The 25,540-nt window shown below is 45.1% G+C and overlaps 1 protein-coding gene across 1 annotated transcript in view; it reads right to left on the minus strand.

Annotated features, from left to right (window-relative positions):
- LOC308672421 (sulfotransferase 1C2-like) overlaps nt 1–20,169 on the minus strand; it is a 358,778-nt gene extending 338,609 nt beyond the window's left edge. Inside the window, exon 1 of the mRNA XM_081335365.1 lies at nt 19,947–20,169. Within this exon, the coding sequence (XP_081191491.1) occupies nt 19,947–20,091 (145 nt within the window). The 5' untranslated portion in view covers nt 20,092–20,169. The remainder of the gene's footprint in view (nt 1–19,946) is intronic.
- Nucleotides 20,170–25,540: the final 5,371 nt, after the last annotated feature.

Here is a 25,540-nt window from a genome sequence, read left to right on the forward strand (position 1 = left end):
TGCAACCTTTATGAGCTGAGAGCTCATCTATCCTTGTGTAAAAACTCTGGAATTCTGGCCCTGGACATTTATCTGGCCATCCTGTGTGCACCCAGTTTAACACACGGATAAGTATTTTGTCAGTGGCTGTCTCACCAGCCACATCCCCAGAATGAAGGGGAGACTCTGGCAAGTCCTGTATAGCTAAGATGTGTGCAGCTGTAGCGGGATCTGGCTCTATGTGTGGCAGGGGTAACTTGCTAAGGCCGTCTGCATGGCCCATTTCCCAGCCTGGTTTGTGAATCAGCCTGTAGCTGTAGGCTGAAAGGAACATAGACCACCTCAGCATTCGAGGAGACAGAATTTGAGGTGTTTGTTTGTTCATAGTGAACAACCCTAGAAGTGACTTGTGGTCTGTGAAGACCGTGAACTGGCGGCCATACAAGTAGTCATGGAACTTTTTTATTCCGGCCACAATGGCCAGAGCCTCCTTGTCAATTTACGCGTAGTTGTGCTTTGTGGACAACAGGGTCCTAGAGTAGTAAGCGATGGGAGTCTGCCTCCCATAAGCCATTAAGTGGCTCAACACAGCCCCAACCACAAGGGAGATGCATCACACATGATGCAGACAGGCAGCTTCTCATTGAAATGGGTGAGGACTGAATTCAAAAACCGCAATGATTTGACTACCCTTAAACTTCTCTCGTGGATGCTTGTCCATGCCACTGTGCCTTTTTATCCAAGAGCCGGTGTAATGGCTCTGCCACTGCAGCCTTGTCTGGAAGGAAGGCATGGTAAAAATTCAAAAGCCCCAGAAAGGCCTGAAGCTCTCCCTTAGATTTTGGACTAGGGGCCTGCTGGATTGCTTTTAGCCAGATGAATGCCTGCGGCATCAATGCAGAAACCAAGGAACTTGGTTGACTCTACCCCAATCTTACACTTCTCTTTTTTTAATTTTAGTCCCGCATCGTGGAACCAATGAAGGATGGCTTTAAGCCATTCAGCCAAAATCTCCACTGATTCCCGTGCTATGAGGATATCATCGAAATGGGGGCATACTGCTGCAATGACCTTGAATGATGAATGCCTGTTACTTGAATGCCCAATGCATCAAACCAATCGAACCCTATGAGGCTTTTGCATTGGCCTTCCACTACTATGACATCTAATGGACCCTCAAAACTCTTGAACTGCACCATAAGTGTGGCTTCATCTTTGACCACCACTCGGGACTTTTGGAAGTCTGTGAGCAGTAGATTAGACGGCCGGAGTTTGGCCCATCTCTTGTTGTGATGGCATATGTGCCTGAATGTTCGTTGTGAAATGATGGACATGGCTGAGCCTTGACCTGGAGTCTAAGCTTCTGCTTAAGAAGGCGATGGGCACCAGTGCAGAACGCGCTCCTTCGGCTGGAGCAGAATCCTACTCAGTGTTGACCCAGGGGCCCAGTACCTCTCCTGAATGAATCTTATTGTGGACAGTCCCTCTGGCGGCAATGTGGCCTGGTTTACCACATGCCCGGCACGTTGCTGTTTGGAATCGGCATTCTGCAGCCCATGCATCTAAGGAATGGAACTGCCTTCTTAGCTGGCCACTGTCCCTTTTCTGGGTGCTTCCGTAGCTTATTGTCATTGTAGTCTGAGTCGGTGTCTTCCATCCGCTCGGCGTCCTCGTGCTGGATGGCTTCAGTGCTTGGTGTGCTTTTGGAGGGCTGCAATGCTTTAACGGCCCCTCTGGCAGCTTTGACTGCCATGACCTCTTTCAAGGCCTCCTGTAGCGAGAGAGTCTCCTTGGCAAACAGTTTTTGTTGGAGCTCTTGATTCTGGAGTCCAGCAGACTAAGTGGTCTTGTAATCTCTCCTCCAAATCTGCAAAATTGCAGAGTTGGGATGCTTGATGAAGAGCAGCAATAAATTTTGCTGCAGACTCGCTGGGCTGTTGCTTCCGCTGCTCAAAAGTGTGCCTCCATGCTATGACAGATAATTTGGGCTCAAAGTGGTCTCGGAGCTTTTTCTTCAAGTCCGCGTAGGTGACCGACTCAAGTGATGTCGGGGTGACCAGGTTCTCTGCAATGTTGAAGGTGGTGGGACCGCACACACAAAGGAGTGTCGCAGTCTTCAATCCATCTTCGTCAACCTGGTTGGTGCAGAAGTAGTTTTCTACATGTGAAATGTAGCATGCCCATCTATCTGGATGTGTTATGTTGCATTCTTCAAGCTTTCCTACATTTGCCATGTTGAGGTTTTTTTTGTTTCTTGCTCACAATGCCTTGTGCTGCTGGCTTCTGTGTAGGCCCTAGGATGGATCCTTAGGGTGTGGTGGTCTCCAGCATGGCTTGCTGGCAGACAGAGGGGCAGGGGGGGATGTAGTTCCTGCCAGGCTTTGTGCTGGCCTCACCCCCTAATGACTTCAGGCTCTCACGATGAAGCAGCACATCCCATCCTCGTTGCCACTGTTGTATATTCGGTTTGTTAGGCATTGAACGAGGCAGAGTGTTTATTTATACAGTTAGCATAGATTCTTATTGCTATGTTGGCTGACATGGATTTTATTTTAATAGAGAGATGTGGTGGTTCCTGGGTGTTTCATTTTTCCCCCACACAAAACAATGAGAAGCAACTGTGCAAATGAGATTTAGCCTGGTGCCCCATTGGAGGGTGAGGACACTTTGGATTCATTAAGTCTACAGTTGTCTCTTATTGCTGAAATGCTTCAAACTGAGTGTTGTTGCTTTCAATAACTCCAGGGGGACACGCTAGCACACTAGCCCTTTTTGACAGTGTTGTGGTAATTAAAGATTTTATTTCCATCTTACCGTTTCCAGATAAAAAATTTTGCATGTATTCCTCCAAATTAGTTGCATTTTCAATTCCTTGGAATGAGTTGCGATAATGAAAATAGGACACTAAAATATCTTTTGGATTTCGGTACACGTAAATAACCTGCAAGAATATATATTATATGTAATCTGTAATACTGTAATTACATTTATTTATAATAAACTGAGGATACGTTCTAAAGTACATTGAAAAATGTTCTTATAAAATTATATAAATCTTTCTTTTTTCCTCTTATAAAATTATTTAAATCTTTCTCTTTTCCTGATATAAAGTATATTTCACTGCCCCCACGTTTTATTCTCACTATCATGTCACGAATTACAGTACATTGAGATATAGTAATTGGCTATAGAGTAATTGGCTATATTAGCAATGAAACAATAAATAATACCCTAATCAAGGAACCACCAACTTAGACAAACAATCACACTGTTGTTTACAGTAAACAACAGCCTAACTGAGGAACTACCAAGAACAGTCCTAGCAACACTGACAGGGCAAGCCACTTCTACATAAAGTGGGCAAACTCCACTCCTTTCTAGCACTCAGGATGTTACCCAGTTGGGTAATGAAATGTCTGCAAGAAAACAACCAAACTTAGAGAGCACCAAGGATCCCACAATTAACTCAAAGTTGTCTTGTGTTTATGTCAAGATTTTTCATTTAGGTAAAAAACAATCTTTTTTTAAAAAAAGGCAAATTGCTAAATACTGTTTCATCATCTTGTTCTGTTAAAGATCTGCACTTTATCTTGCTTTCTGCAGAGAATAAGGGAAAAGGTCTTAACAGAACTGGAAGGGACCTTGGAGGTCTTCTAGTCCAACCTTCTGCTCAAGCAGGAGACCCTATACCAGAGGTAGGTAACCTTGGCTCTTTTATGACTTTGGACTTCAACTCCCAGGATTCTGGGAATTGAAGTCCACGAGTCATAAAAGAGCCAAGGTTGCCTACCCCTGCCCTATACCATTTCAGACAAATGGTTGTCCAGTCTCTTCTTAAAAAACTCCAATGTTGGAGCACCCACAACTTCTGGAAGCAAGTTATTCTACTGATTAATTGGTCTAACTGTCAGGAAATTTCTCCTTAGTTCTAGGTTGCTTCTCTCCTTGATCAGTTTCTATCCATTGCTTCTTGTCCTGCCTTCAGGTTCTTTGGAGAATAGGTTGACCCCGTCTGTGGCAGCCCCTCAAATATTAGGACACTGCTACCTTGTTCTTAGTCTTCTTAGTCCTTCTCTTCACTAGACTAGACACAACCAGTTCCTGCAACAGTTCTTCATATGTTTTAACCTCCAGCCCCCTAATCATCTTTATTGCTCTTCTCTGCACTCTTTCTAGAGTCTCAACATCTTTTTCATATTGTGGGGTCCAAATCTGGATGCAATATTACCAGTATGGTTTTACTAAATCTTGTATTTCAGTGCTATAAGCATACAGCTTGATCAAGAAACCACATTTGAGGACAGCCCAAGGGACTCTATGAAGGCTCTAGCCCAGGGGTGTCAAATTGTCTCCTATAATCTGTTCTCTAGTGCAGGGCTTTTCAACCTTTTCACCCATTGTACCACTTTCAGGATAAGGCAATATCTGAGTACCACCAGTCGCCCAGCAATGTGTCAAAAACTTGTCCAAAAAAAGAGGAAAAAATGATAAAGTACAGGTAGTCCTCGACTTACAACAATTTGTTTAGTGACTGTTCAAAGTTACAACAGCACTGAAAAAAGTGAATTATGACCATTTTTCAAACTTATGACTGTTGCAGCATCCCCAGGGTCATGTGATTTACATTAGGATGCTTGGCAACTGATTCATACTTATAACATTCAGTGTGCCAGGGTCATGTGATCAATGGCCTGGGGAGGCGTGGCCAGCTCATCACTAAGGTTGCAGGGTGCCTGTGGGGGGGGGGGGAATCTGTGGATCTCTGGTGGAGGGGAGTGGGACTGGGATGGGTGTCCTCCATCTCTCCCATTGTCCCTTCCTTCCTTCTTTCCTTCCTTTCTTTCCTTCTCTCCCTCTATGTCACTTAGCAAGCAGCCTCTTTTCCGCAAGCAAGTGAGCTGGGCAGGAGCCTGGGATCAGCGTTTCTGAGCGCGACTTCTGAGCACGGCTCAGCTGATCCCGGGCTCCTGCCCAGCTCACATGCTTGTGAAAAAGAGGCTGCTTGCTAAGTGAGCTGGGCAGCAGCCCAGGATCAGCTGAGCCGTGCTCAGAAGTCGCGCTCAGAAATGCTGATCCCAGGCTCCTGCCCAGTTCGCTTAGCAAGCAGCCTCTTTTCCGCAAGCATGTGAGCTGGGCAGGAGCCTGGGATCAGCGTTTCTGAGCGCGACCTCTGAGCGCGGCTCAGCTGATCCTGGGCTGCATATATATATACATTCCTTGTATTTTTCAGCTAACTCACTATTATAGTTAGAATAGAGTAACAAGATTGGCCTACTTTTCCCTTTTTGGCCCTCAGTTTTTTGGGAAGTAGGTAATATGGCAGATGTGACATGAGGACACGAGGTGATGGCAGCTGGCTGATATCCACATTGTATATGTTGCATTCTAAGGATGCACATCGACGTGATATGGGAATATTTTCTGTTCCATTCCGATGGCCTTCATACAAAATCAAGCATAGAATATTCAGGGTCCAGATAGTTCCTAAAAGTGAAAATCAACTTGTTTTAAACTTCAGGAAATTATCTAGGTATCACATTACATATATCACCAAGGTTGTATCAGTAAGAGAAGAAATAACTTGAGTTTGGTCTGATTTCAAGTGTAGAAATCAATTAAGACCAAGGGTGGAATAATTCATATAGGATCTGTGAGCAGAATAAACTTACTATAATTTCAACCATATTCTATGCTGTCAGACTTATTTTTAAGTGAATTCTGGGATTCTCCTCATCACAGAAATAGAATGTAACTTATGACATACTCATGCATCACCTAGAGAGAAAACTCATTAAAATCTAGAAATGTCCCATTTGATTTTTAGAAATGTCTTAAAGCAAGCAAGAATAGTATTTGATTATATTGTGAGTTGTATGAAGTAGTCTATGGTTCTGAAGTTCTGGATTGGGAGTTTTAAGATATCAAACCTATGTCTCCATATGCACTAAATTCTAAACTCTAGGCCTTACGTTTGTCCCTTTTAAGAATAGAGAGTAATTCATTTAATAATAGAGGTATGTCGAGCCCCATGGGCCCGACATTCAGCAGGGGGGTTGCGGCTGGCTGGAACGCCCTGCCCACGGGTCCTCTCCGCCCACCCTGCGCAGCCAGCAGGCACGGACCTTACCGTTTCTGCTGCAGACACGCCGCCCATCAAGCCCGGACCACCTGTGCGTTCCCGGCTGGCTGCGCCTGCGCTGGACTGCTCCGTGGATTTCCGGCTGGTTGAGGAGGGCACGCCTGCTCAGAACTCTGAAGCAGGCCCTCGCCTGGCACTGGACTGCCCCGTGGGTTCCCGGTTGGCTGAGGAGGGTGCGCCTGCTCAGAACTCTCAAGCAGGCCCTCGCCTGGCACTGGACTGCCCCGTGGGTTCCCGGTTGGCTGAGGAGGGTGCGCCTGCTCAGAACTCTCGAGCAGGCCCTCACCCAATGCTGGAGGCCGCACCAACGTGACCGGCGCTGGGTCCTACGCTGGCACAGGGGCGCCTTGCTGGCAGGTACACCAAACAATGGCTGCTGGCCCCAGCCTCCCACATTGCGTGGCTGGAGCCCGGACTCACATAATGAGCCTGCTTGACCGAGACTGCAGCGGTGCCGAGGACCGTGGGGGGTGGTGAGATTTCAGGGGCCTGGGGCCGTTAAGGGAACGTCCTTGGGTGGGGGGTGGTTGCTGCGAGCAGTGATGGTGGGGTGCGGGGCTGTGGTGTTAGGGTTTGGTGGGCACATACCTGGCGGGAGGAGCGCGCTGAACCTCAGGGAAAGGCGGGAGCCAAAGGGAGCGGACTGGGAGGGGTGGAGTGTAAATAGGGGGAGAGGCGGAGGTTAGCTTGTTGGGCGGGGTGTGGGTGTGTGCTCCGGGCGACTATATAGCAGTGTTGGATGCAGGTAGCAGCCAACGCTGACTTTGCTCTTTCTTTGTTTTGCCATTTTTTCGCAATAAACGCAATCCTTTGAGAATCATCACCCGTTCCGGCTGTGCGTTTTTCTTGCTTTCGCGGACGGAGGTGACAGTAAGTCAGTGTTGGGTTTTTTTGCTGTGTGCCCTCCTGTGTGAGTTGGACATGGCAGAGGGGATGCAAGGGGCTGCTCCAATGGCTGCCACGGAGGAGGTGGCCGATGCTGCTACAAAGCCTCTTGATGTGGTGGAGGTGGAGGAGGAGACCCAACCGACAGAGAGGCCTAAGGTGAGGACCCTTCCACTGGTGGTGTCCGCGGCTGAACCCCAGGAGACCGGTAGCCGGGACTGTGGAGGGGAGTGGTGGCTGAGCCCCGCCCTAGGGCATAGAGGGCCCAATCAGGGACAGGCGGCCTGGCCGAGTGGGGCTCTGCTGGAATGGAGGGAGCGGCGCCTGACGGATGATGATGGAGAGGAGTGGAGCTACTCCACCACCCCAAGCAGCCAAACCATGGACATACTACGGGATAGGTTCGGGGAGGTTGGCAGCCATGAGCCCGCTCCTTGGACGGTCACCGACTCCGAGCAAGATGTGGGACGGTGGTCCCTTGCAGGGACCCAGTCAGTGCGGTCTGGCCCATCTCGTTTCCGGTTGGCCAGTCCGAGGTTCCGGGGTCCACCCAGCCTGAGTATGTCCCAAATGAGGGCCCCTGAGGCCCGGCCCCCGGTGGCCATGGTGCGGAGTGATCCGGGATCCTGGCCAGGAATGGACAGAGGTCCCAGCCAGCAAGCAACATGACCAGCTTTAGGTACCAGGACCCTGGGCTCTCAGGTGGGGCCTTGGGGCCCTGGTGTAGTGTGGGGCCCACCACCTCTGCCGGCAACGTACGACAGCCACCCCGATCGTCTGGCAATGTTCCTGGGTCAGGTCATAAACCATATGGACAGGTACGCCCAGACCTTCGCATCCCAGTGGGCAATGGTGGTGGCGGTGTCAGCTTGTTTGCAGGGAGAGGCTGCAGCCTGGGCAGCCGACCTTTATAGCGACCATGCCCGTGAGCTCAGGGATGTCCGACTGTTCTTGGAGGCTCTACGAGCCCGGTTCGAGGACATTTCCTGAATGCACCATGCTGAAGCTGACGTGTTGATCCTCCACCAGCGGGGCAGACCAGTGGTAGACTATGTCGGAGATTTCCGTAAGGTGGCCGGGATACTGCGCTCATGGCCGGAGCGTCTCCTCGTGCACCATTTCAAGGCCGGGCTCGACGGTGCCCTTTGTCGGGCGTGTGTGGTGCGCGGTGTTCCAGCTCGGTTGCAGGAGTGGTTTCGGGTGGCCATAGAGTTGGACATCAGGCTACAGGACATACAGGGAAGGCCTGAGGCTGTGCCTGGTGGTTGGCAGCCTACCAAGAGGGCAAGACCGGAGGAGCAGAAACCCGTGATGACATTGCCAAGGACCCCTGCTCAGACATCACGAGCTACGATCCGGTGCTTCAGGTGCAACCAGCCGGGTCATCGAACAGCTGAGTGCCCACTGCCACTGGCCCGGGCAGCACCTCCTCCTCCAGCACGGGGCCCAACCCCCAAGAAAACCATGGAGCGGTCACGGGCCGCACACCAGATATTGAGCGAGGTGCCCAGGATGACAACCCCCCTCCGGGTGCATGTACCGACGACTACCTGGCCTACGGTGTATGAGAGCCCCGAGGAACAAGAGCAGGAGGAGGACCCGATGGTAAGTGCTCTGGTGTGCCCTTTTGTGTTCCCGGTGGTGCTGGTTAGCCCTCAGATGGGACGGAAGAGGGCATACAAGGCCCTAATCGATTTAGGGAGCACCCGATGCCTCATAAGCCAGGCAGTGGAGTCTGAAGTGGGGGTTACGCTGAAAAAACTGGCCACTCCCCTTCGGTTCCAACAAGTGGATGGGTCTCTCCTGGGTGGGGTGCCTATAACGCACATAAAAGTACCAATCAGATTGGAGATGGGGGAGCATTGGGAAACCCTGCGTTTTGTCGTAGTGCCCTCCATGACAGAAGCGGTCATCCTAGGGCTCACATGGCGTGACAAATGGGGCCCTACGATTTGGTGGGAGGGGGTTGTCGGCACCTCCGTCTGGGGTTGGGACCCCAGCCCCCTCCGGAGCAACCTTCATAGGGCCAGGAAATGCGGGGAAGCAGGAGAAAGCTTGTGGGGTCGGACCCAGCCAGGAGGCCCAGGTGCCCCAGGACTACTCTGACCTTATGGACGTGTTCAATGAGCAAGAATGCAACACATTGCCACCCCACCGACCCATGGATTGCGCTATCGAACTGGAGCCAGGCACCAGGCTGCCCAAACCCCGCATGTATGCCATGTCACCAAGGGAGATGCAAGAGCTCCGGAGATACATCAACAAGAACCTGGAGAGGGGGTTTATTCAGCCTGCGTGGTCCAGGATGGCGGTGCCTGTTCTATTCTGTGAAAAGAAGGATGGGACCCTTCGTTTGTGTGTTGATTACCGGGGGGTCAACGTGGTGTGTGTAGAACACCTCTACCCCCTCCCTTTGATGAAGGATTTGCTGGCACACCTGGCCAAGGGTCGGGTGTTTATGAAGCTGGACCTGAGGGAGGCATACTACCGGGTCAGGATCAGGGCTGGGGATGAGTGGAAAACAGCGTTTAACTGTCCCCTCGGTAGTTTTCAGTTCCGGGTGATGCCGTTCGGGTTGCAGGGAGCCCCCATGGTGTTTATGCAGTTGATCAAACAGGTCTTGCATGACTTCTTATACCACGGGGTCTTGGTCTACCTGGACGACATCCTCATCTACATGACGACGATGGAGGAACATGTCGTTCTGGTGCGACAGGTGTTGACCAAACTAAGGGAGGTGCAGCTGTACATCAAACTGTCCAAGTGCGAATTCCACAGGATGCAGCTAGATTACTTAGGATACAGGATATCTGCAGCCGGGGTGGAAATGGACCCTAAGAAAGTGGAGGCTATTCAGCAATGGAAGGCCCCATGGACCCGTTGCCAGTTGCAGAGATTTTTGGGGTTTGCTAATTTTTATTGGCAGTTCATCCCATGCTTTGCAGCCATTGCCTTGCCACTTACGGACCTATTGCGCACACGACAGTTGGCAGTACAGCCACATCCAGGTCACAAACTGGCATGGTCCACGACATGCCAACGGGCCTTCGAGCCACTCAAAGCCCTGTTTGCCAAAGAACCCATCCTGCTGCATCCGGACCCTGACCTGCCTTTTGTGGTCCAGGTGGACGCAAGCGATGTTGCTCTTGGGGCCATTCTCCTTCAACGAAACAGCAAAGGGGTGCTCCAGCCTTGTGCATATGCCTCCAAAAAACTAACCCCCACCGAACGGGCCTGGGCGATCTGGGAAAAGGAGGCTTTTGCTGTTCACTGGGCCTTGGAAATGTGGCGGCATCACCTGGAGGGGGCCACCCATCCGTTTGAAGTGTGGACGGATCATAAGAATCTGGAGGCCCTACAAACGCCTCGGCGGTTGTCGCCTAATCACGTCCGGTGGGTGCTGTACTTCCGCCGCTTTCGCTTCAATTTGAAGTACGTCCCAGGTTGGAGGAACTTTCTGGCGGATGCTTTGTCCCACATGCCGCAGTACGATAGCAAAAGGGAGGAGGTGGTACAGGTGCTCATGCCAGCAGAGGTGGGGGAGACAGCCCGGGTGGGGGAAACAGCCCAGGCGGCAGAGGAGGGCCTGTGCCACGATCTCTGGGAGGCCCTTCGGGAGGACGAATGGCTACAGGCCCACCCGAACTTGCTGACAGCATAGGACGGTCTGGCCTGGCACGGGACACGAATGTACGTACCTTTGTCCATGTGAAAATGGATACTGTATCATTGCCACGACGCCAAGCAGGTGGGGCATTTTGGGTTCCTGAAGACCCTGCATCTGGCGCACCGGCAATTTTGGTGGCCACACATGAAGAGCGCCATTGAGGACTATGTGCGGAAGTGCCACGTCTGCGCCACCGCCAAACCCTTTGTCGGTAAGCCATTGGGACTTCTCCAGCAGTTAGCCAACCCCACCCGGCCCTGGCAGGATATAGCCATGGACTTTATCATTGAGCTGCCTGAGAGCAAGGGCTACAATGTCATCTGGATGGTTGTCGACTTGTTTTCTAAGCAGGCGCATTTCGTCCCTTGCAAGGGGTTGCCATCGGCCTGGCGGTTGGCATGGATGTTTGTTACGCATATTTACAGTTTGCACGGTGTGCCCCGGCGCACTATATCGGACCGTGGGGTGCAGTTCACAGCACGTTTCTGGAGGGAGTTTGTTCGCTACATCGGGTCATCTCAGGGTCTTAGCTCGGCATATCACCCATGCACCAATGGAGCAGCAGAACGCACCAACGCTGCCGTGGAATGGTACCTAAGATGCTATGTGTCCTACCAGCAGACCAACTGGGTGGATCTGTTGGTGTTTGCCGAGGTTGCTTACAACAACGCTGTCCACAGCAGTACTGGATTCTCCCCCTTCAGAGTAGTCTCCGGGTGCAATTTTGTACCCATTGCTGAGTGTGCCCAGGGGGACAGAGATCCCTGTCAGCCCAAGGAATGGATGAGGCAGATAGAGGAGGTCTGGGGCGCAATGAAGAAGGCATTGGAATGAGCCACGGCAACAAATAAGGGGCAGGTGGACAAAAAGCGAAGGCCGTTTGACACCCCTAAGGTGGGGGACCTTGTATACCTATCGACCAAGTACCTGCGGCTACAAGTGCCCTGTAAGAAGTTGGGTCCCAAATACCTTGGGCTTTTCCGGGTGGTACAGGTGATCAATCCCGTGATGGTACGGCTCCGTTTGCCAAGGTTCCTGGGCAAGATCCACCCGGTTTTCCATAGCAGCCTGCTGAAGCCCGCCACAATGGCTGCTCCGGTGGCTGGAGAAGGGGGTCCTGGGCCTGTCCATGGCAAGCACTTTGAGGTACAAGAGGTCCTTGACTGGGGCGGAGCCAGCTGTCAGAGCGGGCGGCTATGTGAACGGATTTCTCTGTCACACACAACCTCTCACCCAGTGTTTGCGAGGGCTTTTCGGAGCCCTAGGAGGTCCTGTAGGGACAGCCGAAGTTCCAGGCGTCCCGGAGAACCTACATGTGCGGCGGCTCGTGTCAGAGATCCGGAGAAAACCTGATGCGAGCAAACTGGGGAGAAGGAGGCCAGTAATGGCCAACAAGAAGACCTGACAGAGGGACAGAGCTAGCACTGACTTAGCAGTACAACGGTACAACGGAGCTGACGGAAAGTATATCCAAATATTTATATCTGAAAATATTAGGAAGCGCTTGGGAAAGAGGCACTGGCTTGAAGTGGGTGCCTTACGGAGAGGGAACGTGCGGCGAGAGAAGCACTGAGAGAAGGCGTTAGGCGAGAGTGACAAGAAGAGGAAGCCAGGAAGTTATTAGACTGTAAACTAGCTGGTTTACACGGGTGGTTAACGGACTTAAGATGGAGTAAGTGATATAGCAATTCAGGAACTGAAGTCTGGATAGTGAGACACCTACTGGTCTTTGGTGGCAGAGAAAGACATAAAAGGTGTTAATCTCGGAGCCGGAAATGAAATAGGAACGTGATTTTGAACATATCTAGATAAATATATTATATAATTTTATTATATAATCTGTTTAGTTGGTAATAAATATCTGGCTGTAATTGTTACATATAACCCTTTGTTATATAGTTAAAGGTTCATATAAGGTTAAAGGAACTAAATATTTGTAAAGCGCATTTGTGATTAAGCAATCTGGTTAAATATGACAAGCATTCCGAACCTAACTAAGACTAGCGCAGGCAAGAAGGCGACAACACAGGGGCAAGGGATGTCTTCAAGCCCTTCTAGTCAGAAGTCCATAGAAGACATGTTGCAAAGGGAAAGATCAAATTCAAATTCTTTTAAAGATTTACATGCTCTCTTACAAAATATGCATGAGGCAATGACCAAAAATCATGAGGAGATGAAGAAAGAAATAGGTCAAATAAGAAGTGACACTGGTGAACTTAAGGGGAAAATTCAAGCGATAGATGATAAATTTGAAGGGATTCAACAACAATTAATTAAAAATGAACAAAGGTTACAAGATATGGAAGCTAGAATGGAAAAAGAGGAGAAGAGGGTAGAGGATTTAAATGAAACACTACTTCAGGCAAATAAGGAGTTAGAGACAACAGTTATTTTCCTGGAAGCGGAAAAGGCTGCTCACTACTTACATTTCCAAAATGTTCAAGAAAAAAGAGGGGAAGATCTGCTGGATATGATGGCAGAATTAATGGCAAAGGCACTTGGTTTAGGGAAGGAGGAAATGCTGGCGGAAATTGACGAAACATACAGGGTTCAAACTAATTATGCGAGGAGACATAACCTTCCTAAAGAAGTACATGTAAGACTGGATAAAAAATCGATCCGGAATGAACTTCTACATAGATCAAGAGAGGAGCCATTAGAATTTCGAGGACAACAAATAACTATTCTTAAACAGATACCTAGAAGGATGAGGATTAGTTACATGGCAGGATAGAAGGTACAGATTGGATTCGATAGAGAAGGCAGAAGATTTCTATAAACTCCACTTTAACAACCAGGATGAAGTAGAAGTGGAAGATCAAGATGGAAGGGTGGTAAGAGAAAGAGACACAAGACGGATAGCTATGGAAGGGAAAGCTTTAGGAGTAGAGGATAGAAGGAATAAACCTGGAGAGCCCACAGAGTCACATGGAGCTAGAGACAAAGATGCGAGAGTGCCCCGGATTACGAGATCTACAAAAACTAGAAATAAGTAAAATAAAGGGAGAAGAGTGTAGAATTTTGTCTTTAAATATCAACGGATTAAACTCGCCAATGAAAAGGCGGAATTTTTTTAATAAGCTCATTAGCCAACAACTAGATATCGTTGCAGTCCAGGAAGTCCATATAAAGGAACAACAAAAACATTTGCTAGCCCAACCAAAACTAGGGAACCTATTCGTTTCATTAGACTGACAAAAGAAAAAGAGAGGGGTGGCACTATATGTGAATCAGAAATTGGCAGCCAAACAAATCTATAATGACAAAGAGGGTAGAATATTGATAGTTGAGGTTGAAATAAACTATAGGAAGGTGATGATGGTAGAGATATATGCCCCGAATCAAAATCAAGAACAGTTCTTTGAAATACTACATAATAAGATATGTAGCATAGATCATGATGAAATTTGTTTACTAGGAGACTTTAATGCTATTTTAGATATTAATCTGGACTATATGGGCAAGATGATTAGGAAAAGGAAAAGAAGAACATTACCAAGATCCTTCTTTAATTTGGCTAGAGACTTAAACATTCAGGATGTTTGGAGGGAAAGAAACCACAAGGCAAGACAATATACATATTACTCTAATCGACATAATTCATGGTCTAGAATTGATATGGTATGGATGACAAAAGAAATTAACTCCGAAGTTGAAGAGGTGTGTATTGAGACAGGTACCTTGGCAGACCATAACCCCATGAAATTTAGCTGGAAAGGTTAAAAAAAAAATACCTAGATGGACCTTACAAAGATCAATCTTAAAAGAAGATGATTTCAAGTCAAAGATGGAGAGAGAACTAGATCTCTTCTTCAAGGAAAATAAAGTTGAAGACACCTCTGTACAAAATAATTGGGATACAGCCAAGGCGATAATGAGAGGGGTTGCAATGGCATATATGATAAATAAGAACAAGGGGGAAAACAACAACGGAAAAGGTTAGAAGGGGAATATAAAAGGTTAGAAACAATACTCCAACAAGAACCACAAAAAAAGAATGTCAGACAATCAATGGATTTAATTAAACATAAACTTAATATTTTAGATAAAGAGAAACTAGCACAACAGATGAGAGGCACAAAACAGAATTTTTTTGAAAATGCAAACAAACCGGGCCGATGGCTTGCATATAAATTGAAAAAACAAAAGGAGAAAAGTTGGATTAGTAAACTATGTGATGACAAAGGGAGAATACACTACCAGGAAGAGGAGAAAAAAACTATAGCCCAGGAATTTTATGAGCAATTATACAAAGATGATAGTCAGGTAAACGTGGAGAAAGTGGAGGATTGTTTCCAAAAAGCTAAACTACCTAAGGTTACAGAGGAAATCAGAAATATGTTGAACGAAGAAATTAGGTTGTCCGAGGTGATAATGGCCATTAATGAACAAAAAAACAATAAAGCAACGGGTCCTGACGGTCTCCCAATAGAAATTTATAAGGAACAACAAAATATTTTAGCACAACCCTTACTGGAGGTGTTCAATGCGGTATTAGAAGATGCAAGAACGCCTAAATCTTGGTCTGAGGCAAATATAGCTCTTATCCCGAAAGATAATACTGACCATACATTAATTCAAAATTATAGACCTATATCGCTACTCAATTCGGATTATAAGATATTCACAACAATCATAGCTGAACGACTTAAAAGATTCCTGAATGACTTCATACATGCAGACCAGAATGGTTTCCTTGCTAAGAGGCAAACTAAACATAATATTAGAGTAATACTGGATACGTTAGAATATTACGAACTACACAGCGGACAACAGATGGCATTATTTCTAGATGCCCAGAAGGCTTTTGATAATGTAAAATGGTCATTTTTATATCAACAACTTAATTTTATGGCTATGGGTGAAAAATTTATAAACATAATTAAGGCAATCTATACTAACCAGGAAGCAAAAGTAATTATTAATGGGGAAACATCTAGGAAATTTCAAACACAAAAGGGAACACGACAAGGCTGCCCCTTATCTCCACTGCTATTCATATTGACACTAGAAGTCCTAACGAGAATAATTAGAAATGATCCACAGATAAAAGGATTAGTTATTAAAAAGGAAACTTTTAAACTTCAAGCATTTGCGGATGATCTGGTCTTTATCATGGAGGATCCATACCACACGGGACCAAAATTACTGGAAGAATTAATTAAATATGGTGAAGTTGCTGGATTGAGAATAAATAGACATAAGACTAAGATGATTGTTAAAAATATGACTGATAAACAAAAAGAAAAATTGGCTGGAATTATGGACATAGAAATAGTCAAAAAAATAAAATACTTAGGAATCAATATCACGGCTAGATGCACTTCACTTAAAGAAGATAACTATGATAAAATAGTGAAACAAATAAAAGGTGATTTGGAAAGATGGGGAAACCTGAACCTTTCATTATTGGGGAGAATTGTGGTTATCAAGATGAATGTCCTGCCCAAAATCTTGTTCTTGTTCCAAAATATTCCAATACAACTTGACTCAAATTTTTTCCGAAATTTGAACAAACTGTCATTAAATTTTGTTTGGCAAGGGAAAAAACCAAGAATTAAAATGAAATACTTGCAGGATACAAAGGAAAACAGGGGTTTTGGATTGCCAGACTGGGAGTTATATTACCATGCCGCGGCGTTAAATTGGATTAGAGAATGGATAATTTTGAAAAATAGAAGATTACTGACTTTAGAAGGTCATGATTTACAATTTGGTTGGCACGCCTTTTTATGGACTGAGAAACAAGGATTATTTTCACACTTTCAAAAACATCGGATTAGGCAAGCATTATTTAACATTTGGAACAAAATTAGAACTCACAATTATACTAAAGTACCAGTCTGGCTATCCACTCTCGAAGCGATTGTCTATCCAAATCTATTCGACTTGGGCAACATAATTTCATATAAGGATATCATGAATGATGAGGGGGAATTGAAGTCTAGAAATGAATTAGATTTACAAGGAATAAAACTAGATTGGTGGGCCTATTTACAGATTCAATCAAGATTCGGGAAAGATAAAAAAGAATGGGGGATAAACACCCAGGAAACGGCCTTGGACAAAATATTATTGGGCCCAGATAATAAACAGATAAAGAAAATATATAATTTGCTTCTGGGATATAAGCTGTTCGAGGAACAAGTGAAGGACCCTATGTTGACTTGGGCTAAAAATCTGGGACATGGCATTGACCTTGATACATGGCAAACGCTCTGGGACAGAAATAAAAAAATAACACTGGCTTCATCTTACAAAGAAAACCTATTCAAAATGTTCTACCGATGGCATCTTCCCCCAGCTCATTTAGCCAAAATGTATAAGACAGTATCTCCTAATTGTTGGAAATGCTCCGAAGAATTAGGTACATATTTTCATACGTGGTGGTCCTGTAGCAAGTCACAAAGATTTTGGCAAATGATTTGGACATGGCTAAAAGAAATATTAAGACAAGAAGTTGAGTTTAGTCCAGAATTTTTCCTATTGGGCATAACAAAAGAGAAATACCCCAAAGACGAGTTGTATCTGATGATTCATATTATTACAGCAGCAAGAATGTCATTTGCCCAGAATTGGAAAAGGAGTGAAATTCCAGTAGAAAATGAGGTAATAAGGAAAATTTGGGAATGCGCAGAAATGGATAAATTAACTTTGGAAATTAAAAATAAAGACCAATCAGGTTACTACAAAATTTGGAATAAATTTTATTTTTGGTGGGAACAAAAGGAAGGTCTCTATTAGAATTTATAGATTGGTTGATTGTTCTAAGTATTGTATTATATATAATCAATATGTATCTTAAGTGTATTTTATGTGTACATATACATATATGAATATTGTAGACAAGAAGGTATGTCAGTCCGTTTGTACCGTGTCCAATGTTTTAAATAATAAATTTAATAAAGTTTATAAATTTTTTTTAAAAAAGAGGTCCTTGACTCCAGGTTGCGGAGGGGTAACGTGCAGTATCTAATCCTATGGAGGGGATATCCCATTGAGGAGGCCTCATGGGTGGTGGGGGGGACATCCATGCTCCCCGCCTGGTACAGGCCTTTCACCAGAAACACCCCAGAAAACCGGGCGGGGAACAAGCCAAGGTTGCGGGTTCGGTGGATGATTACTTACCCTTTGCTTCTTCCCTTCCAGGAGAAGCCCTGGTAGGGGGGGGCAGCATGTCGACCCCCACAGGCCAAACATTCAGCAGGGGGGTTGCAGCTGGCTGGAACGCCCCGCCCTCTCTGCCCACCCTGCACAGCCAGCAAGCACGGACCTTACCGTTTCTGCTGCAGACACGCCACCCGTCAAGCCCGGACCGCCTGCACATTCCCGGCTGGCTGCACCTGCACTGGACCACTCCATGGATTCCTGGCTGGCTGAGGACGCGCCTGCTAAGAACTCTCGAGCAGGCCCTCGCCCGGTGCTGGACTACCCCATGGGTTCCCAGTTGGATGAGGAGGGCGCGCCTGCTCAGAACTCTTGAGCAGGCCCTCGCCCGACACTGGAGGCCACACCAACGTGACCAGCGCTGGATCCTGCACCGGCACAGGAGCGCCTTGCTGGCAGGGACACCAAACAGCGGCTGCTGGCCCCAGCCTCCCACATTGCGTGGCTGGAGCCTGGACTCACAGAACGAGCCTGCTTCACTGGGACTGAAGTGGTGCTGAGGACCGTGGGGGGTGGTGAGGTGTCAGGGGCCCGGGGCCTGGGGCCGTGAAGGGAACGTCCTTGGGTGGGGGGTGGTTGCTGTGAGCGGTGATGGTGGGATGCGGGGCTGCAGTGTTAGGGTTTGGTGGGCACGTACCTGGCGGGAGGAGCGCGCTGAACCTCAGGGAAAGGTGGGAGCCAAAGGGAGCGGACGGGGAGGGGTGGAGTGTAAATAGGGGGAGAGGCAGAGGTTAGCTTGTTTGGGCGGGGTGTGGGTGTGTGCTCTGGGCGGCTATATAGCAGCGTTGGATGCAGGTAGCAGCCAACACTGACTTTGCTCTTTCTTTGTTTTGCCGTTTTTTCACAATAAACGCAATCCTTTGAGAATCATCACCCGTTCCGGCTATGCGTTTTTCCTGCTTTCGCAGACGGAGGTGACAGTATCGTTTTTTGCTACTTCTAGACCTCTTCTTCCAAGGGGTCCTCATTGAGGAAGGAAGGAAGGAAGGAAGGAAGGAAGGAAGGAAGGAAGGAAGGAAGGAAGGAAGGAAGGAAGGAAGGAAGGAAGGAAGGAAGGAAGGAGAATGGCAGGTGGCATTACTGAAGTGCAACCTCATGGTTTTACATAGATACATTCTTTTCCTTCTTCTTAGCTTTAGAGCTCTTCAGACAGAAAGGAGCTTGGAAATTGTTCTGTCAAAGCCACAGCATACAGAATTATCCAAATTCTTAAAAAATCAAAGGTGGGGAGGGAGAACCATGCAGTCAATGAGGTCTGTTCTGTGAGTAAGGCTTTAATAATAAATGCCTAGTTTGAATGATACAGACCAAGTTCCAAAATAAAGGCATGTATTTATGAAGAGAGAAACTAACAAAGGCTACAATCACATGCACAAAATTCCAAACTAAATCAACATAATCAGTGCAATATATCTATTCACAAGTTAGAAATGTGGCATGAGAAAGGTCCATCTCCTGCTTGGATGGAATCCAGCATTTTTCCCTACCTCTTCTTTCAAAAAAACCCAAACCAGAGAAAATAAACTATTCTTGAAATTCTTCTGTCTAAAAAGCCCTTGGATACAAAAGAAAAAGGTAGCTATCATGACCTCTTTTTTCCCGAGGTGATAGATGTGAGTCAGAGTATGGATGAAGTGATGGGGTGAATAGTAAAGAGCACCAAACTGTAGTATAGAAAAAGTTCCTTCTTTCTCTTGGGTCAAAGCAGGGGAAGAAAGACTTAAATATTTTCTTTCTGGGTGGGGTTTCCAAGTAAGGGGATCCTTACTTGGCTGCAATACTTTCAAAGCATGCTGTGAACAAGATCCTTATTATACAGAATTCCCTTGCTCAGAAAAGGATACCAACATGGAGGATTACTTAGATGCACTTAGCTCTATTAATTCCAGATTTATTTTATTTTATTTTATTTTATTTTATTTTATTTTATTTTATTTTAAAAAGCTTTTTTAGCAGATCTATTAACTTTTGATAATTGCAGAATTATTTCCAACAAGAAGGGTTACTTAGAACATAAAGAGGGACAGAGTGAAACTTCCCAAAGAGAAAGTTTAGTTACAGTATGAAATTCAAATATACATTTCTCATATCATATTACAGAATTCTTACCAGATTTTGGATAAGTGACTACGAATATATCACTGTCCCTGACTTCAAAATCTTCTACTGACTCAAGAAGGTCACGTTTCACTAATTCTTTTGACATATTGCATCCTTTATAGTTGAATAATTCTGAATATACTGCTTTTTCCATAATAACAGGGCTGCAATAAAAGAGAAATTAGAGTTTTTCCCCCTCCTTAATGCTACCAGCATAAACAGAGTGTTGAGATCTCTCACTTTATATAAGCCCTTTGTTTCAATAATTCACACTTGGTAGCCTTCTTCAGCGATGATCCCCAAGAGAAAACAAACTGGAAAAATTCAGATATTTTTTCTACAACTGTTGAAACGGGAAGTCAAAACATTACATTTAAAGTCTACAATGTTATCAAGAGAAAAACAAGGAAGATGAAATTTTTATTGCTCTTATATATTCCCAGGAGACGGAGAAACGTTTTGAACTTAATTTAACAAAAAGTAATAAAAATATCATGTTGGAAAGAGGAATTTTAAAGTGTTCTGCAGAATTTAGTGGAGACTGATGTTAAAAATGTTCTAGGAGATCATGTAATTTAGAAAACCCAGTGTTTATTTTCTTAGTGTAATGTCCATGGAATTTCTGAATCATGATGGTTGTCCCAAAGGTGCTGTTCAAAAGGCAAATGGAGTTCCTTAGTTTTTTTCTTTGAAAACATTTTGCTTCTCATCCAACAAATGTTTTCAAGAAAAAACAAAGAAAGACCTCCCTTTGCCTTTGTCAAATTATTTTAACAGGGTGCAATTATTCTTGAAAAATGTTATAATTTAAAATAAATAAATAATTGTACCATTTAACTTTAACATTTTAATTTTTCTATACTGTTTTATATTTTGATGCTTTATTGTACATCAACCAGAATCCCCAGTTCAGAAATGTGAAATATAAATGAATAAGTCTTGATATAGCTGTATAAGAGAATTTTCTCTCTCTTTCTTTCTATCATGTGTTCACTTAGCAACCATTCCTTTTCAGACCTGTTGCTGGAAAGGAACTCTGTTACACTAAATTAGTGGATAAATACTCCTTGTTTACATTGTATGAGAACAGTGTTAGTCTGGGATAGTAAAAAAAATCAGGCGTCTGATAGCATCTTTCCAGATTAAAACTTTTTATTAGAAGGCATAAACTTTTGTGAGATGCTAATAGGCTCCTTCTGATTCCTAGTTTATAGTAATTACAAATATAGTTGTGCATAGCCAGTTAATATTCTAATGATTTTATTAGATGACTATATGCATGTCTCTTTAATCATACATTTTAATAGCACTGATCAGTTTAACATTCTAATATATGAAATCAAACTGGTTTAATCCTAAACAAATGTATGAATTTTCTGATTGTTGCATCCACATGACTGCTTTTAAAAAATGAAATAATGTATGTGCTATACCTGTTAATAGTAAAATGTCACATAACTACTTTCAAATAAAGCTTAAAATTATTAATTTAACATCTTAATCAAACCTTTTCTAATAAACTACTATAATTTGTCCTAATGCTAGGAAGATATATTTAAGAATTACCTTTACGGTTCTTTCTGGCTGATTATTGAATATCTCTTTCAGAAATGAAGCACTGAACAGAGCAGAAGGAAAATGACACTTCTGAAATTTAGAAGCTGGCTTTTTATCTCTTGATTATGGAAAGATGCATGGGGAATTTTTCTTTGAAGGGTTTGAACTCTATCCAGACTGTTTATAGTTAAACATTGACATCAGAAAGCAAACCTATATTGCACAATCACTTCATAAACAACCATTTTGCAATTCAGAATTAACTTTACAAAGCCAGTGGTGGGATTCAGCTAGTTCAGCAGAACCGGTAGCTAATTTTTTGTTGCCCAGGCCCAGAATGGACTTCCGGAAGTGGCATCCACACAGAGAACCGGTTGTTCACATATTTGAATCCCACCACTGTATAAAGCCACATTTAGATCATGAATTAAAGTGAGAGATCTACAAATAATTAGCAATTAAATCAGGATTGTAAGATATGCATGGGCAACTATAATTGCTTCTTTAATTATAACTATTACTGAAAATTTTAACATTGGATATTGTTTTTCACATCAGGTTATTCTAATCCATTTCCAATTTATATCAATATCAATAATTATATTTTTCCACTTAACAATTTCTCCATTGGGACAACTTTGAATGTCATCTTCTAATTTCATAATGTTTCCTATCTGCAATAAAGTCATCACAGAAATTTTTTGTCATCATAGAAAACATACCTTATCCTTGATTTGTTACACTGGTAGTACAATAAATTTAACTGATATACTCCGGTATTACTTCTATATTTTGATGAAGTACATTTGTTTCTTGCAATATTTTTTTTCACTGTTGGAAATAGACTGGCCAAGCCAGGGGTAGGAATTGAGTGGGGAATTAGTCTGGAATTTTTACATTGGCACAAGAAGGCAAGGTCACCCTTTAATGCTGTCAGACCTTATCTAGTTTGGGCTAGGACTCAGGGGTAGGCAACCTGGGCTGACCCTAACCCTAACCCTTAGCTGACTCAGGAATTCTGGGAGTTGAAGTCCATGAGTCATAAAAGAGTCCAGGTTGCCTACCCCTGAGTCCTAGCCCAAACTAGATAAGGTCTGACAGCATTAAAGGGTGACCTTGCCTTCTTGTGCCAATGTAAAAATTCCAGACTAATTCCCCACTCGACCCATCTACTGTGATCATTAAGTTCGCAGATGATACCACCATAGTGGGTCTTATTACAGGTGGAGATGAAACAGCATATAGGGGGGAGGTACAAAAGATATCCTCATGGTGTCTAGCAAACAACTTGCACCTGAACATCAGCAAGACAAAGGAGATGGTGCTAGACTTCCGGAGGAAAAGAGAGGAACCTGCCCCACTTTATATCAGGGGAGGGGCTGTGTGGAGAGAGTTTCCTCCTTTAAATTCCTGGGAGTCTACCTCTGTGAAGATCTTACCTGGAAAGTCAATACAACCCAGGTGGCTAGAAAGGCCCAACAGAGACTCCACTTTCTCAGAGTCTTGCAGAAGAACAGGGTAGAACAATGGCTAATGACCTTCTTTTACCGGTCTACTATAGAGAGCATCCTCTCACATTGCATTGTGGTTTGGTATGCTGGCCTGACAGCCGCAGATAGGAAAGTATTACAGAGAGTGGTGAGCATAGCACAAAACATCGTGGGCTGTCCCCTGACACCACTGGATGACATTGCCAGGGCTCGCTGCCTTGGAAGAGTGAGGAAAATTCTCAGAGATGACTCACACCCTGGTCAGTACCTCTTTACTCTCCTACCATCGAGTAGAAGATACAAGAGTATAGCCAGCCGTACCAACAGGCTGAAGAACAACTTCTATCCATGGGCTATCAGGCTCTTGAATGGGAAATAACTTTATGTATGATTGACTTGTGAGGCCAGGAATGTTGTGTGGAATTAGCTCACATGGTGTAACAAGATGGTGGGTTTGTTGTCACTGTGAGTTGTGGTGGTGGGGGCGCGAGGGGAGGCTCAGCCAATCTCAATGTATACATGGTTGTACTTTGACAATAAAGGTTCATTCATTGGACCCAAGATATTGCCATGGATAATTCAATCCTATATCTGATGAGGTTCTCTGCTCAATTTCTCTTCCAAGTGATGGTTCCACATTATGGGCTATCCATAATCCTGCCACATCTGGCCATTTTATCAGTAGCGTGTACTAAAGTAGGTTTCTCACATGGTCCTTGAGTTAGGGCTACAAGCTCCCAAGAGCTTTCCCACCCACATTGGACTATTACCCTCACATGATCTCCACATCAGGTTTGTGAGCTCCCTCTGCTGGCTATGTTTAAAAAATAAAATCAATTTGGCTCGTCATAGTATAATTTTCAAGTAGGTGTTTTCACAGATGCTTTTTCCAAGATATATTAACTGCAGAAATATGAATATATTATTCTTTATGTTTTAACTTGGATACAACCAAACATATTGGAGAAGTACTATTGGCCAGCAAAATTCAACAAATAGCTCCTGGCCATTTACTTAAACTCTCTCCAGTTTGATTTGGTTGATTACATTACCCAGAACTTTTGTCCTGGAAAGAGGTAATTTATCTGTTAGTCCAAACCCTTGTCCATTCTGCTTGTAAGCTGGCTTGGATCTGCTACTTCCTAGACAATTGGTAAACTTAAGTTTTTACCAGTTAGTTGCACTCTATAGTATACTAATATTGTGCATTAGCATTTTTACTTGCCCTTGATAATTAGCACCCATCACCCCTCCTAACACTTGTATTCCTTTAAGGGCTAAACAAGATCTAAGTGCAATTTGCCCATAAATGCCATGGGGAACTGTGATCCCTATGCCTAGAGGTACTGTTGCCTGCCCTCCAGCTGGCACCACTTCCTCTTCTGGCATTACAAGATCTGCCCTTGCACTCTCAGATGTTGCTTGAAGGGGTAGCTTTCCATATGGCTGAATTCTCTGCACCTTAAGGTGCTCTATTGGTGTAGGAACAACTAGCTCAATCATATATTGCAAAGATGTTTGTCCAGAACAAAGAGTGATTATTTAATTCAAATTCTGCTTGTTTGAGAACTATCCTTCACCCCTTCAGTGTGTTATGACCTGGGTGGTCAAGGCAAGGCAGGCCTCTAGAGAGTCCTTTATTACTCTCAATAAATGTTCCAGCAAACTGCCCTCCAATGACCCTAAGGCTCCACCCCTACACTACCCTGAAGGCAGCCACCCTCAGTCCCCCAAATAACAGCCCCTATATTATAAAGAAGATCCACAGAGTAGGAGCATATTCACAGGGCAAGGTTCAGGGGTCTAAGCCCAGTCAACCAGGCTAAGTGAGTCACGAGACAAACTGTACTCTACAGGCAAAGTCCAGGCACAAAATGAATGATAATCCTCAGGGCAAAGGCAAGGCAAAAGGCAAAAGGCAATTCTTGTGCACAAGACAAGGTCCAAGACAAAAGGCAGAAGTCAATCCTCACAGCTAGGCAAAGCAAAAGCCAAAGCAGTTTTCAAGAAAAGGCAAGGCAAAAGGCACAAGTCAAAGCTGGGGCAGTATAAGCCAAAACGAATACCGGTAATTGTTCCTGGCATAGACTAACTCTCCAAGGCTTCTCCTTAAGTCACTCCACTCCAGGTGTTCCTTGTGAGGAGGGGTGGAGTGACCTTCTCCTGAATAGCCTTGCAGCCCTTCTATGAGCTTGCCTACGCTCTACTCTCAGTGCCCTTGGATCGAGTGGAGGAGGCAGCTGTTCCTCCTCAGAGGGGATCTGCTGCCTATCAGCATCACTGCCTGTCAGCAGCTGATCCTCCTGTGTCTGTGAAGGCCTGCAGCTCTCCGTCTGGTTGACCACTTCCCCCAATGCCTGAGGAGCCTGAGACAGCATCCTCAGTCCCTGGCCTCCAAACATGCCAAGGGAGATGTGCAATCTCTGTCAGATGGTTCCGGTTCCAAATCCTCCTCCTCCTCCTCCAAATCAGGCTACCGTGGGGCCATGACAGTGTATGGTGGGGGTCAATTGTTTCACTTTCTGCTTTAATAGGCCAGTCTGGCATTCGATAAGG

The sequence above is a fragment of the Vipera berus genome (assembly GCF_964194415.1).
Source record: "Vipera berus genome assembly, chromosome: 1".
Classification (NCBI taxonomy): Eukaryota; Metazoa; Chordata; class Lepidosauria; order Squamata; family Viperidae; genus Vipera; species Vipera berus.